The following is a 16766-nucleotide window of genomic DNA, read 5'->3' on the forward strand; positions in this document are numbered from 1 at the left end:
GCGGCCAGTTAACCGGTCCCGAACGTGAAATAAAATATTCATCGAACTCGCCTCTCAATAATACCATTGTTGCGCGTGTTGTGTGGAATTCCGCATGTGGCACCGTCTTATTCAAACCACATGTTATGTGCAAGTCAAGCTCTTGCATTTTGGGCAAAAAAAAGTTGGATATCATCTCACGTTTCACAGTTACGTTACGATTTGCATTATCTTTGAAGAAGTATGATCCAATGATGCCACCAGCCCATAAACTGCACCAAACTTTTTATGGATGCATTGGTAGCTCTTGCAATGCTTCTGGCTGATATTCACTCCAAAATCGACAATTCTGCTTATTTACGTACACAAAGCCAAAAAAAGTGGATCTTCTTCGTTCGGCACACCTAAATCCTTTCGCAAAATTTTCCACGTTATTGAGTAACAGAGGCCCAATTGCTGCGAACAACGACGAATCGATAATTGATGGTCATCATTAACACTTGCCGATACATCTGCGATATTTTCTTCAGTTCGCACTCTACCTAACCGTGTTGGTGATTTAATGTCCGACAATGTAAATTATGTGCGAAATTTGGTCACAAGGCCCCGAATAGCCGCTTGAGTTGGTCGATTAAGCTGACCATAAAATGGAAGAAGAGCACGATGAACTTTCTTTACAGAGCACTCATTTTGATAATAAAATTCAATAATTTGCAAGCGTTGTTAGTTTGTAAGATTTATGGTTAAATTGCAGACCAAACTGAAGATGTTTAACAATGAAACAAAACACGAAACGTTCGTCAGCCAAAAAGATCAGTGTTGCCAAAAAGATAATAGCTAAAAAATCAACCTTTTTATCGTAGTTTTTCATCATCTTTGCTTAGCCCTGGATGGCGGTAATATCTGCTTTATAGTAGTTTAGACTTCTGCTAGTTATTGGAAAACACGTGATATATGTACGTGGTCTAAAATTGACCCCGACGGCACCACCACCCCCAACCTGAAGGTCAAGACCCTTAGTATAACTCCAAGGACGAGGAGCCGGAAAAACCGTAAAAGCCTTATAAGTTGTTTACTAAGTAGTTCAACCTAACTGGAACTTTAGAGGCCAACGCCGATTCCATCTTGACAATTCCTCCGCTGTCGTAATATTAATCATATTTCATATTTTAAGGCCTAAAATAATAATTTTAGTTACTAGAATTTAGTAGAACAATGTTTTGCAGGAAGATATGGTATAACTATTTAATTTGAATCCATATGAAAGCATTCTAATATACCCTTTTTAAGACCAAAAATGTAGTACCCGTGGCATGATGGTTAGTGCGTTGGACTGTCATGCGAGAGGTCGTGGGATCGATCGATTAATTTGAAAAAAAAAATGTTTTCACGGGTACTGCCTCTTGCGAGGAATTGACAAATTCTCCAAGAGTAATTCTTGTCATGAAAAGTGCTTTCTCAAAATTAACCGTTCGGATTCGGCATATAAACTGTAGGTCCCTTCCATTCCTGACAACTGTACTCGCACACAGGAATGGTTGAGAGTTGTCAGTCACTAGGCCCTGGTTCACAACGGACTGTTGCGCCACCCTATTTGTTTTTTTGAATTGCGGGGGGGGGGGGGGGTTAAGTCTTGGTTATAGCAAAGCCCTTAGTTTCATTTACATATTTACATCCGGCACTGTTACGGCCACTCGTTTTATTAATCTTTCTTTTATTTAAATATCTCCTGTACTACATTCTGTCGTACTTTTTCAGTGTTGGTTGTTCTTCTAAGATTATACATTTGGTTGTAAATAAGTGGGTGTCAATTATTAATATACAAAGTGTAAATTTTGGTACAATTGTCCGTTGCCTTGCCCCCCCCCCTCCCCGTTGCAATATAATCCTTAAAATCTTAACTTCCCTTAAAGTTAAGTCACATGAACCTTAAGTGCGATCCACAAGAGAGCCTTTGATTTAAGTTCAATTTAAAAACGTACCAATCGATTAATTTTGCTTTTTTTGTGTAAAGTCCAGTTTTTTGTTTTTGTTTGATATTTGTTTTTAGGGAAAAACGTGTCACCATAAGTTTGAATTTACTCTCTAGTGGACGATAAAAGCTCGAAACGTAATCTAACAAGATTCACTTTGTAAAGTAATAGCAATATAATTTTTTCTTTATTCTTTTAGGTATTTGATTTTAAAACATTTCGCCTTTGATGTGTCATGTGTGTCCTTTTTTTAAAAATCAAATTTTCTGAAACAAAAATTACGTACATGTAGAATTTAAAAACGAACATACAGTGTCTAGCATAAGTCATGGTACTCAAAGTGCCATGACATTAAAAGCTTTGAAAGAAAAGAAAACTTAAGGACTTAATTTTCATGCATCAAGTTATTTATTATGATAAAACCTTATTCTTTGTTTTACCAATAGAAAAAATTCAAAAACAAATTCTATTTTCTAGCAAAAAATAATAAAACCTTTAAATCTATGAAAAAAGTAGTGCAAAAGTCTAGGTACTTCTGCACTTTACTAGTTTTAAATGTTTAAATTTGTAACGGTCCTGTTGGCTTTGTTTTTTTTTTTTTTTTAAATGAAGCTTGTAATATGACATGTGTGTGTCAATCAATACAAAGCGATCGGTCGTGCAGGTTAAGGTTAAAGAAATTTTGTTTTTTAAAACCAAAAAAGCGATAGTTAGAAAAGAATTAACGGTGAATGAGCGTCAAATTATTATTAATTGCCATGAGCAAGTTAAAAGTTATGCGGATATTAATAAAATAGTTGGACGACCCAAATCTACCATACAAAATGTGATTAACCGTTACAATAAAGAAAACCGAATCGAAAATAAAGTCAGGTCTGGTCGTCCGCGCAAGCTTACAGAAAGAGATGAACGAAAAATCGCGAGTATAATAAAAAAAGATCCATTCAAAAGGGCTCCAAAGATTGCTACCGATATACAGATTAGTTTAAATAAAACAGTTTCTCCGTGGACAGTTGCAAGATCGCTCCAGAGATCTGGGTTTAAGTCGTGCACACCTCGTAAAAAGCCGTTCGTAAGTGAAATAAATAAAAAGAAAAGACTGGGGAGTCATTCCGTAATTTCCGAAACGATAATCGTCAAAACGATTATCATTAACGATATCGTCAATAATTTGCTTCACGTAACTTTATCACTATCGTCTCGTTCAATCGTTTTCAGTATAAGTTCGTTGAGTATATTATACTATGACTAAACTGTCAAAATGAACTCAACGAAAGATAATGCTTGTTCAGTAGCTTGAAAATGTTATTAAACTTGGTTTTTCTCTATGAGAAATTTTGAAAATTTGCAAAAAATGTATTGTTAATAAACATGCCACCTATTTGTGATGTTTATTGTTATTGTCACTTTTTGTGCTATAATTTGTTGCCGCCGAAGATAAAACAATAATATTAAAATGTTTGTCCATTGTCTGATATTTTTGTAAATCAGCTGCAGTAATAAACCCAATTTGAATTTGGTCCAAGGGAAGGAAGTGAAGACTTCATTTTATTCACAGGGAACATAACTTGGCTTCAAAAATATTTTTTGTTTCCAAAACTAATTTGGATTAGTACTTTGTGCAAGGCCGATACAAAAATAGTTGCCTGTCGAATATACCAATGTTCCTACATCCCAAAGTTTATTGTTTATAATATTTATTATAAAGTCCTCAATTCCAAAACTACAATTGTTTTATTTATTTAACAACAATTAAGAGAGATTAGAATAGATAGAAGGTCCCATTCATCTCTTAATTTTCTTCGTAACCGAATTCATTGTATTTTTTGAGGTTTTATTTTCATTTTTTAACAGAAGTAAACTACACTGAAACTTTTTTTACTTCGATTTGCTTAGTTATCAATGGAAATTAATAGCAGACGATACCTACTTAGCTATCGTGCAAACGCTATCGTTTTGACGATATCACTTTGACGATTATCGTCTTACGTGAAGTGAGACTATCGTCGAAACGCTATCGTCTAGCGATTATCGTTTTACGGAATGACCCCCCTGGACTTTGCAAAGGATTATAAAAATAAATGAAATGAATTTTGGGACAACGTAATATTCTCCGATGAGTCGAAATTCAACATTTTTGGTTCAGATGGGAGGATTACAGTGTGGAGAAAACAAGGCGAAGCCTTGAATCCTAAAAACATAATTAAAAATGTGAAACACGGTGACGGTGGTGTAATGGTATAGGGGTGTATGTCATCCAGTGGTGTCGGGAATTTGACAATAATTGATGGAATTATGAGTAAGGAAGTTTATTTGAACATCTTAAAACAAAACTTACAACAAAGTGCAGAAAAACTTGGGATCGTAGACACATATTACTTCCAACAGGATAACGATCCCAAGCATACGGCTACAAATGTAAAGTTGTGGTTCTCCTACAACACGCCCCACATGCTAGTTACTCCCCCTCCCCAAATCTTAACCCAATCGAACATTTATGGGATGTCTTAGAGAAACGACTTCGAAAACATCATATAACGAGCAAAACCCACCTTAAAGAGCTCCCGGTATCAGAATGGCAATTAATAGGGTCAGATGTCACGCGAAAACTTGTGAACTCTATGCCAAATCGTTTAAAAGAGGTTATTTAGCTCAAAGGTTTTCCCACAAAATATTAGGTAATTATATTCTTAACATAAAACATTCGAAACCGAATTAAATTCTTTTGTCCTTCTAGGGTACCAAGACTTTTGCACTATTGTTGTTAGGGACTAATACTTTTATTTTAACTTTTTTGAGATCCTTGAAGGATATTTTTCTGTTTTTCTTGTGTTAATTTGTTAAATAAACTTAAACTTGAATAAATCAAAACATAAAACATACACAACTCATTTTTCAAGAATACCCACACGGGTACCAAGACTTTTGCTCGACACTGTATGTACAAGTCTTGTTGTAAATATAAGAATTAAATACTCCCGATATTTATTTAAACTTTCAATATATTTCATCAACGTTGTATTTAAATTTTAAATTATTATGTACTCAATGCTGATTTCTGGTGTTTATGTAGTTAACCAAAATAAATCCATCTGAAATAAAGCTTAGTCATACATATCTCTGTTTTTCGTTCATTGGCTTTCGACAAATTCTATCAATGAAAAGCTTAAATAATTCCCCCACTGAATAAACCTACCATAATATTATTCTATCTTATTAAAATAATTCAGTTTTGGATTTTGAATCCCCCAAATGAAGAAGAAATTGAGTTAAATACATCCTACGTCATAATCATAGATATAGCGGTATTTTGAATGATAAACTTTGTCACTAAAATTTGACTCTTTATTCCTCTCTTGGGGGTGAACTTTGAGCGTAAGCTTAATACCGGCGAAAAAGTTCTTCTCTATAGTCAACGGAACAACATCCCCGTGGCTGAGGTCTGGCTCTCTGTCTCTTCACAGTTCATACATCGCCTCTGTATATTATTGTTGATGCGGCATCGTAACGTTTCTTTTCCATAGAAAAATTAAATCGGAACAAAAATAAAAAGAAAATAATAACAACAACAAAATGTGTACAAAAGAAAATAGTTTTCCATAATTTTCTTCCATTTGTTTTAGTGTATCAAGAAAAAGAAAATAAAGTAGAAGAAAAATGTTCTGTAGAAGTGCATACATTTCATTTTAATGAGCGTTAAGTAGGTACATACCATTATAGTTTTCAGTTCTTGTCGGTGTTTCCATTTCCTCAGTTCACTTTACATTTTCCGTCCGGAAGTTTATTCCAAACAAAGTATAAATTATTATTCTTCATCAAAATCAGTTCTGGAAATAAAATAATATTTATCGATTCATAAAATAAAAAAAAACAGATGTCAACCGTGATTCATATATATATTTGTGCGTGTGATGTAATGTCCTCCTCATGAATCGCTATCGCCACTAAATCGAATCGTGTTACACTTAAAAAGCAACCCCTCCTACCATAAAAGCAAGCAGCATAGAAGCTAAAGCTAAAGAGGGTACCTCCATAACCAGAGACTATTATGGAGAATTTTACAAAAACACCCATGTTCTTGCGGAAGGTTCTAAGCGATGCCCGAAGGTGAGCTAAATTCCTAAAATGAAAATAAATCACATTTACATGAAGAAGAGAAGAAAGCACGCTTATGTAAGCCGCAGTAGATTGCAAAATATTGTTTTTTAAATTGTATACAACATAACACCCTTGTTCTTGTGATGATGATAATGATGAATACCCATCCTCAACAAGAGTCGAGAGCGTGCCTCAGTTCAGTTTCTTGTATTTACAAAACACCTAGCCTTGTGTTGATGAAGAATATGAAGTGATGAACCTATGCAAACTATTAAATCGAAACCTTTAAAGCTCAGTGTTGTTATATAGAAAATAGTTGTTTTAATTCTTTATTCAACATCAGATTTAGTTTACATGATATATTTTATGAGCGATGTGTGATCAATGGTCAAAGTACTCAGGCGATAAGTCAATGTCTTGAAAATGCCGAAGGTTAATTTTTGTGCAAAATTATCTTAAATCTGGAATCAATAAGAGAGTTCATGATGCCCTGATGATTTTATACCATATATTCAAAACAGACTCTTTGCTGAGAAAAACCAAATGTACTCGTATAATGGTTTCACGATACTTATTCATGTTCATATGGTTCAAGTATTCAAGGTCATGAAGTAAATAAACTTTGAGATTAAAATGTTTTCTCAGTGGGGGTTATTTTTCATTTTAAATTGCATTCGATTTTTTGACATTGATAAGTTTTAATGAAGTTAGCAAAAAATAATGCTGCAGTATTTAATATTTTATTTTAATATTTGTAAAAGTAAAAACCCAAAGAGTGACAATTTTTAAAAAATTACAAATTACAGTCAAACTCCTTTATAACGAACCTTTCAGAAAACTTTAGACAGGATTGAGTTTTCGAAACATTAAATTCTACACAATTTTTTATTTGCCATTTGAGAATGCTGTAAAGATCAAAATTTAAAGAGCTTATCATAGACTTCCGTTGCCCGAAGAACAAGAATTAGAATCTACAACCAAATATGAAAAGCTGAGGTTACTGTCATCATCGAAATAATTAAGTAGGTGAAAAGTTTCAGAAAAAAGATCATTTATAAAGATAAGGAAGAGTGTCGAAAACAAACGGAGCCCTGGGGCACACCAGCGTTTATTTTGGGAATTTATGATTTGAACCCCTCTCCAATACTACTTGCACGCATTTTCGATAAAAGAGCTTGATGCCAAACTCTATCAAATACCTTTGAAATATCTAGTGCAATAATCTTACTTTCTTCAAATCGATGTAAAGATTTGTTCCACTGTTCGGTGAGATAAACCATGAGATCACCAGTGTAACCATTGGTACAAAAGCCCTACTGCCGGTCATTAAGAAGCTTCTGATCTTCGAGATATTTCTTAAGCTGAAAATTAATTAACGTTTTCATGACCTTGGAAAGAAGGGACGTGAGTGCTATTGGACGATAGTTAGAGGGAGAGGAGGATTCGCCTTTTTAGGGACTGGCTGGAAAAATGCTATTTTACATCTTCTTCGTTGGATTAGAAATTACCTTTCTAACCGTTCAATACAAGTTGTATTGGATGGTTACAAGTCTGAAATTCATAAAATAAATGCTGGTGTTCCCCAGGGCTCCGTTTTGTCTCCGACACTCTTTCTTATATTCATAAATGATCTTATGTCTGCCACTTCTAACACTTTAACCTGTTTCGCCGACGACAGAACCCTAAGCTTCTCATACTCGTTTATAGATTCACATCCTTGTCCTTCGGATGTGGAACTTCAACGGCAGCGTATGATAAGCTCATTAAATTCTGATCTTGACAGCATTGTACAATGGGGAATCAAAAACCGTGTAGAATTTAATGCTTCGAAAACTCAATGCTGTCTCCTGTCGTTAAAGCGTAACACACCCCCGATTCTACTATCTATGAGTGGCACTTGCATCCAAGAAACTAATCAACTGTCAGTACTTGGTATGTGTATCACAGATCACCTTTTATGGACCGATCATATATTTGATATTGCCAAAAATGCTGCCAAGTGCTTAGGATTTCTCCGACGGTGCAAGTAATTTTTCACCCCTTCTGATCTGGCTGTAATTTACAAAGCATTCATCCGTCCAAAGCTTGAATACAATTCGCATATCTGGGCAGGTGCCCCTAAAACAAGTTTAAATCTCTTGGATAGAATACAAAAAAGGGCTTTAAAAATGATGGGCGATAGAACTATAATCGAAACATTTACATCGCTAGAACACCGCCGCAATGTTTCATGCCTTTCGTTGTTTTATCAATATTTTTACAAACAATGTTCTGTTGAACTAGCCAGTTGCATTCCACCCCTTAAACGATTCAGCCTTAATAATCACACTTCCAGGAATGTTCATTAGTTTACCCTTTAGCTCAATTTCGGGCGTACTGTCAAGTATAGAGTTTCTTTCTTAAATCGCACATCGAGAATGTGGAATGCTTTAGCCAACTCTGTTTTTCCCTCCCACTTTGATGTTCAGAACTTTAAGACCAATGTGCACCGGTATCTCTTTTTAAATCCTTCCCTATTTTCGTAACACTCGCACTGTGTTTAAATATAAACATATAAAGGGTACTAATAACTCCTTGAGTGCCTGCAAATTATAAAAAAAGAGTCATGTCAGCATACAATGCTGCAAGCAAATTGGCTTTATCAATCGAGCTTACAAAAGGAGTGTCATTGGAAACGAGCGTTGGAACCACCGCGACGTAGTGTTACGCACATTTTTTACCATTGGGACATTGTAGTATTTTTGCCGTAATTTATGGTCATGCAAAAATTGAATGCGTCGAATATGTCTGTTATAGGTCTTTCTAGCTTGTTTAAACTTATTCAGGTTTTCCTCGTTGAGGTTGGCTTTGTATATCAGGAAACGTCTTTTTGATCTTAATAATCTCTTTACATTTTGAATTAAATCTTTAGTTTTCTATGGGTTTGATAGATGTTACCCTATTCGGGATAAAATTTGTATTCCACAAAGAATTATATTTGTAACCAAATCTACGCTGGAATTCACGTGACAATCGAGGAAGCATCAAAATCAAATGGGGTGGCGCAACAGTCCGTTGTGAACCAGGGCCTAGTGACTTACAACTCTCAACCATTCCTGTGTGCGAGTACTGTTGTCAGGAATGGAAGGGACCTACAATTTTAGGACGAATCCGAACGGCTAGTTTGAGAAAGCACTTTTTCATGACAAGAATTACTCTTGAAGGATTTGTCAATTCCTCGCAAGAGGCAGTACCCGTGAAAAAACTTTAGGTGGCATAGGCAGGGATCGATCCCACGACCTCTCGCATGACAGTCCAACGCACTAACCATCATGCCACGGGTACTACTCGAGGAAGCATAGTGACCAGTTAAAGTTCCTGAGAAAGTCGTTGAGACCCTCCCAGTTGGCTATCTCATATTGCTAAACGGTTCTCCAAGGGATTCTTACTATAACTGTTTTTTATCATGAGAAATTTGCAGGTATGAAATGATACAATGGTCTGATGTGCCAAAATGCGATAATATACTAACCGCATATATATTAGGATCAGATGTAAGAAAGAAGTTTAGAGTGTTGGCGTATTGACCTGCAACGCCAGGAACCCGAATAGACTCGTTAACTAACTGAGTCAGATGGTTTAATTCAGAAAAAAATCTCGACATACCTTCCTTCGGATGTTGTGTGACCAGAAAAGCGCACCCGCGAAGAATTCTGAAAGTTGAAATCGCCCGTAACAACGATCTCGAATTACTATCCACGCTTTTAAAAAATATAATTAAAAAAATTAGTTTTTGATTGAAGTTTTGGTTATTGTTTTATTATGAAAATCTTTCAGTTAAAAATTTTTCAATAAAATTTCCAAAATTATCAAATCAAATTTTCGAATAGATACGATTTCAGTCCGATTCCCCAGATGTAACATTCAAAATTGTTTCGTCTGAAAGAAGTCCATAGTAGCAACATTTTCATTCATTGTAACATAATTCTTAAGACTCTTATAAAGTTGCAGTTGTTCTCAATTATTTATGATCTTTTCGTTGATATTGAATCCGCGTCTTTTTCGGACCAACTATCAAAAGTACCAAACCCAGCTTTTTTTTACAATTTCAAATTTAAAAATTGTCATTTTGTTATAAAGAATCAACTTTGGTTTCAAGACAAAAAATTAGTTTCTTTTAAAAGAGAATTTCGGCATAAGTTACCTAATTCATATGGGTTATTTCTCAATGAAAAGGGGGGGCAAAATGAAATTCGCTATAGAGGGAATAAAATTAGAACTAAGGTCATTATAAAGAGGTTTGACTGTATTTCCTTTTTTTTGTTAAATATGGATCAATTTTGAACACTAACTTAAAACTCTGTTTTTGCTGTTTAAATGTTTATTAATTTGTATAAAAATAATGCATTTGAGAAATATTATTCAATTTAAATAACTTTCCGCTCATGTCTTTGAAAATTTGAACCTGACCTTTTTTGAATTGTTTAAGATAAGAATGGTAAATTCTACGAGATTTAAAAAACGTCTGAACGTAATTAAAGTGAAGACTCATCCTCATAAGAAATTACTTAACATTTAAAACTGACAATTCAATAATTTGATACGTTCAGCAAACAACTTTAAAAAATGTTTCCATAATAAATTGAAATCTGAACCTACGGGTTTTCTTCAACTTAAAAGACTACAAAACGATTGCTCCAATCGCCGCTAATTATCTTTATATGACTTTTAATGCTTCTCTAAGTGGATATACAAAATGTATCTTTCCATTTTTAAGCATCTTAGAAAAAGCAGGTTGTGGGGATGAAAAAGTGGTGATTTTTTTGCTTCGGTTTTTTATTTGATTCATAAAATTCTTCCCATGTTCCCAATGTTCTACCTTTGTCTTCATTTCCAACGAGCTTTAAAATTGCGTAAAGAAGAAGTTTATAACAAAGAAAATGATACAGCGACATCAATATATCAAACTAAAACTGTTGTTCTAAGGGTCAAACGTAACTATCGTGATAGAGGATTTGGCAAAGACCTTTCGTAGGTCTTAGAGAAGCTTAAGAGTGGTTCTCTGGATGTCCATATATTCATTCTTAAGATTATTTCTTGTAGTCAGATTTGGATGAAAAACTTCACAAAGAATTTTTAAAATTCTTAAACTAGAATTAACTAAAGAATTGTCAAGAACATCAATTGAAATAGTACGTGCTACATTTTGACTGAAAATCCTTTTTTTTTTTAAACGAATTTAACGTCTTTTCCATGGGAAAAATAAATCAGTTTACTCTTGATCTAAATATGTCAAAACAGATATTTTCCCTGTTTTTGCATTCCATGGGGCAAGATAAATTGATTTATTTAGATATAAGGTCAAATCTGCAGATCAGCAGATTTATCCCTTTTTGCCCAGAACTAAAATACTTTAAAAAATGTTAATCTGGAAATTTGACTCTTCTACCGTACTCGTTAACACGTACACGAAGTTACATTGATACATTGAAACAAAAAAAAATCCAACCTTGTTCCATGCGCCACCAAAAAAAAAATCAATTTCTTAAAGAAATCTGAATTTAGACATGTCTTATGTGGATTTAAAATACATTTAAATTTTTTACAACCAAACTTTTTTGCAGGAACATTTTTTAAATCTTAAAATATATTAAACATTTGTAAACAAACTCTTTAGATACATGAATACGTTCGACCCAGTCGTGCATTTTATTTAAAAAGATTTCTGGAAATTGTGCATAATTTAACGGTTTATCTTTGTAACACTTAATTTGCCAAACAGTTTAATTTTGAAAATTAACATACAATTTTTAAAACTTCGAAAATAATTTCCATATTGATGAAAATTTGTACAGACTTTGAAAACATCTTTATCAAATGTAATTTAGGATGTTGAGCTGAATTGTTGTGGTAAGATGTTTCATCTCGATAACGCAGATGAAGCTTGTCTAATGTCTATCTAATTTCCCTTTTAAACTTCATTTCTTTGTTGAGGCTCCAAAATATTCTAAGACCCCATATTAATCCTGCTTTATATCAATTAAGGTTCTGAAAATATTTGTGTCATATATTCAAATTTTAAGACTAGAAATTGTACAGGGTGTTCCGAAGCCTCGGCGTTTATGTCGGAAAACTTTTCAATTTATAAGAGTTTTATGGATTTTTTTTTCAATTTGTCTAAACAAAAATAAGAGTATAGTTTTAACTGTCGCGTCGTTTATTACTTACTGCTTTTACACTTTATTAAATATCAATAAACAAAGAAAAGACAACAATTAAGAACTCGTAGATTGGCGAAACACATTTAAAAAATAAAATGATAATAGCACTCAGAATCTTGCAATCCTGCTTCCTAGGCACACATTAGGATTTGGGGTAAGTGCGAGGTTAGGTTATGCAATTTTGTTTTGTTTTTAAACAATTCTATTTCAAAACTGTGAATACAAACTTTAAAACGTTATGCAACCCAATTTCTTGTCTATTCAAAATTCCATGGTGAACCCAAGAAGGGGACAGCTGGCCCACATACATACCCCACCATTTTTTAGTATAAACTATTTGTTGTCTCCCCTTAGTTCATGCTTTTGACGAATTACCTTTTAAACCTGTGCCATTTTGAAATTGCAAAACTATGAACTTTTCTAAAAGCCCTAAGATCAAAAGCAGTTCGCTGCTGATGGTAAATGAAATAGTTGCATTAAATCTTAGACAAATAGACTTTTTATTAATGTTTTACGTGTAAGAATAATAGCTGGGATGTCAAAAAAGAATTCTAAAGGTATCCAAGAACAGACAAGTTCAGACAACATAAGTGCTTACATTTGCATTCAACTGAATTCTTTGAACGTACATTTTGACCTATGCAGCTAGTTAGTTTTTCAAGTGTCATACATTTCAAAATTGGAACTTTACTTCCAACACCTTAAGTTCATCGTATGAAAACTGTCAAAAACATTATTGTCTAATAAAATTGTGCAGACAACAAATAAACCATAATCCAATAAATTTCAGCTTTAAGTTGAATGAAAAAAAAACATGACGAATATTCATGTTGACATAAGTTGACTGATAATTAGGAAGATTTTTCTTGGCTAATAAAGTTCACTTAATTTGAAAGCAATTTTTTCACAGCTGGCAAAATAAATATAAGAAAATTGCATTATTGTTTAGTCCGTAATATCGCCTAAACTTGCCCAATTTTTGGTATACACGGGTATCTGTCATCTGACAAAACAACTGATCAAATTTGAAAGGACTTGAAAATTGATTTCAAATTTGTATGATTTTTGGCAAAAAGGCAGTAAATTAATGAAAATATCAATTGAAAACTTTATTTAAAAAAATTTTTTAGCTTGAACTCTAAATATTTTTCTTCTTTTTGTGAACAGCTGAATGTTGTTTTTATTTTTTGCAAACTATCTCAATTAAGGTATCCAACACGTTAAATAAGGTATCTAAAAATCACTTATCCAGGATAACACTTCTATCGTGTCCAGCACGAGATTGAACGGAGCCAATTTGTCATACTTCTAAAAACTGTCAACAATAATAAGCTTCAAATGATAATAATAAAAAAAATATGGGTGGTGCAACAGACGGTTGAGAACTAGGGCCTAGTGACTTACAACTCTCAACCATTCCTGTGTGCGAGTACTATTGTCTGGGATGGAAGGGACCTACAGTTATAAGCCGATTCCAAACGCCTAATTTAAGAAAGCACTTTTCATGACAAGAATTACTCTGTGGAATTTGTCGATTCTTCGCAAGAGGTAGTACCCGTGAAACAAAAGATCTCATGCATGGCTGTCCAACGCATTTTTTTTTTAAACTATATTAAAGCTAGACAAAAATTCATAAAACTAGCCTAATAAATTAACCACAACTTACAACTAACTTACTAGTCCCATTCAGACACTCTTAGTTAAACAATAATACTTAATTGTAATCCCTTTCGGTCCTAAGATCTATTTTACTGTAATACATTTTATTAATATTTTGTTTATTAGAAAATTTAAAAAAAACTAATTTTAAAATCCTTTTTTATTTTTACTTAAAAACTACTTAAAATTAGGTCCTTAAAATAAAACTTGAAACTAACTTAAACTTCCTATTCTATAAAACTACTTAAAACTAGAACAACCCCAACAACAAATCTAACTACCAAATATTTTTTGTTTTTCATTTTTGTTTTATATTATTTCTTATGTGCCACCATGTCTATTCTACTTAAAACTAAACCCTCAAACTATATAACAAGTATGTAAGCCGGCCAAGGCTTAAAACCCCATCCCGACTACCCACTATCAAGCCACCAAAACTGATTCTCCGGCTTCACCCTATCAGTTCGGTCCCGTTCGGACACAGCCTTACTGATCCGAAGGAGCTCTGCTTCGCCTTGTGCCATGACGTCCCGATTCTACAAGAGTCGCCTATCTACGGTTCGTCGTCTGACGTGGTAGCGGAACTGCCAATCTATCCTGTATCAGACCGCATCTATCTGAAAAGAGGAATGCCTCTGGCTCAAGCGTGCACTCTCTAAATACTCGTCGTTCGACGGATCTCGTTGGAATAGTAATGCACGTAAGAAGATTCGACTGTTAGATATAAACCGATACCGATACAGCGTCGTTAAGATTGCCGCTCGAATACCCGAAACTTCTACATCTGGGAAGGGGCAACGTACGCAATTGCCTTTGTAAGACTACCTATCAGATCGCTTTTGTAAATGCTGAAGAGAATCGGCGAATTTACCGCTCCCCTTTGAAGACCATTTTTAACTGAGAATGTTGTGGTAGAAGTTAAATTGCATATCATAAAGTATACACAACAATGTCTTGCTTATGCCAAGCCTGCTGAGTTTTAGGTAAAGACCTTCTAACCATACGGTGTCAAGGGCCTTTTCCAAATCAATCAGAACAGCACCTGTGCATTGTTGTTTTGATTTATTCCATTGGATATCAGAAACGAGTTTAGTAGAGTATGTATTGTGTCATGACCGGCCTTGAACCCGAACTCTTTATCCGAAATTTCTTTGTTGTCCGTAGCCCACTTAGTCAGAGCCCTATTAATGATTTTTTCGAAAACTTTGCTGATGCTCGGAAGAAGACTTATCGACCGAAGATTTGACGGGTTGGAGTTGTCCTTTCCCTTTTTCGGGAGAGGATGAACTACAGCGGTCTTCCAATGCACTGGATAATATGCATTATTCAGTGCATTATTGAAGAGCGTGGTGTAAATATCAATTGCTTCCATCGGTAAATGTCTTAGTACAACGTTGGATATACCATCGACGCCTGCTGACTTTTTGTTTTTTATTGAATTGAAGATGAGCTGAAGCTCAACCTTCTTCACTAACAAGGGACTTGGTCCCGTTTGCTCGGCGATTATGGCTTTTGCCAAGGAATCGTCATTGAACCGCATGAAGCCGCGGTTCTCAGATCGCCATTGTGTCATATCATTCCAAAGGTAAAAGTGATTAAGTAGGGCTCTGTTTTCCAGGTCGTGGTTGGGGCGAATGCTAACATTCACCTTGTATACTTGGTGGAAAGCAGCTCCCACCGCCTCCACTTTTTCCTTCGGATCTTCAATTATAAAAAAGTCATCGCCAAAGATGGCTTCTTCTGGATCTATTTGCGCTGTCCTAAGAACGTCTCTGTTCTCTTCAGTTCTTTGGAGTTTCACAAACGGAAGGTCACTATCGTTCTTTTTCCTGAATATCTTGTTGATTTTAAGGAACATACTAGGGTCACTCGAATAAACTGACCGGATCTTGCGGTCCTAGTACTTGTTAATTGATAACCTGCAGTTCTATTTAATCAACAGATTGACATTTTTTATTGACGACGGAACGATATTTGAACTGTCAAAAATAAAGTGTCTTTGTTAAGAAAGCTCCTGAAAAAAGTCGTTTTAAAGTAATAAAATTTCATTAAAGTGCTTCAAAAATATTTTGAATTTGGTAACTAACTAGTGTGCTTCCACAAAAAATCAAAACAACTGAGTAAGTTTATGCTATTAAGCTAAAAATAGAATTGCCTAGTTAGCATGTAAAGTTAACCTCACTAAATGAGCAAAAGAGGTCTGCTTGAAATATCACCCGAACAACAACGAGAAGAAAAGCGCATAAACATATCACCAACAGTATCTTCCAAACCTACAATGACCGCCCCCAACAAAATTACTACAGAGAATCTTGTGCAGATTCTGCGCGACAACAACAAGGAGCTTTACCAACAGCTGCCTTCGAAGGCCGACTTTCTGGAGCTCCACGCCGAAATTATGGGGTTGAAGCAGGAGAACGATCGCATCTCAGCTAGAGTTCTTGAGTTGGAGAAAAAAAACAATTTGCTCGAAGACCAATTTGAAAAATTACTGCAAAAAGGCACGGAGTCTAATGTCGTGGTACATATGCCGGCGGTTGGAGATGCTGATTTGACTGAGAAAGCTAAATCAATTTGTGCTGGCTTGCTTTCATCTGCAGATGTTTCCGATATTGATTACGCGCGTCCAATATCAGCTAAAGATTCCCGATCAGCAATAATAGTTGTTTAAATGAAAAGCCGCAATGCAGCATGGAAAGTTCTTAAGAATGCGAAGGATTTAAAGGGATCTCAAATTTACATTCATAAAGATCTCCCATATAAAATGCGATGCAGGCGAAGCCATTTGGTCCCAATCCACAGGTGCTTGCGTGCTAATTTTCTACAAGTTAAAGCTATGCTCAAAGACGATAAGCTT

At 34.7% G+C, this 16766-nt stretch overlaps 1 protein-coding gene across 5 annotated transcripts in view; it reads left to right on the forward strand.

The window, feature by feature from the left end:
• The window catches only part of LOC129943466 (HEAT repeat-containing protein 5B), a 56397-nt gene that overhangs the window by 4686 nt on the left and 34945 nt on the right, over positions 1-16766 (forward strand). For 4 of the 5 annotated variants that reach the window (XM_056052942.1, XM_056052943.1, XM_056052944.1 and 1 more), the window contains exon 1: positions 5459-6059. The exons of the other annotated variant lie outside the window; for it this stretch is intronic. In XM_056052942.1, the coding sequence (XP_055908917.1) occupies positions 6001-6059 (59 nt within the window). In that variant the 5' untranslated portion in view covers positions 5459-6000. Of the gene's footprint in view, positions 1-5458; positions 6060-16766 lie in introns of those variants that run through there. 5 annotated transcript variants of the gene reach the window in all.

This window comes from Eupeodes corollae, chromosome 1 (assembly GCF_945859685.1).
Source record: "Eupeodes corollae chromosome 1, idEupCoro1.1, whole genome shotgun sequence".
Taxonomy (NCBI): Eukaryota; Metazoa; Arthropoda; class Insecta; order Diptera; family Syrphidae; genus Eupeodes; species Eupeodes corollae.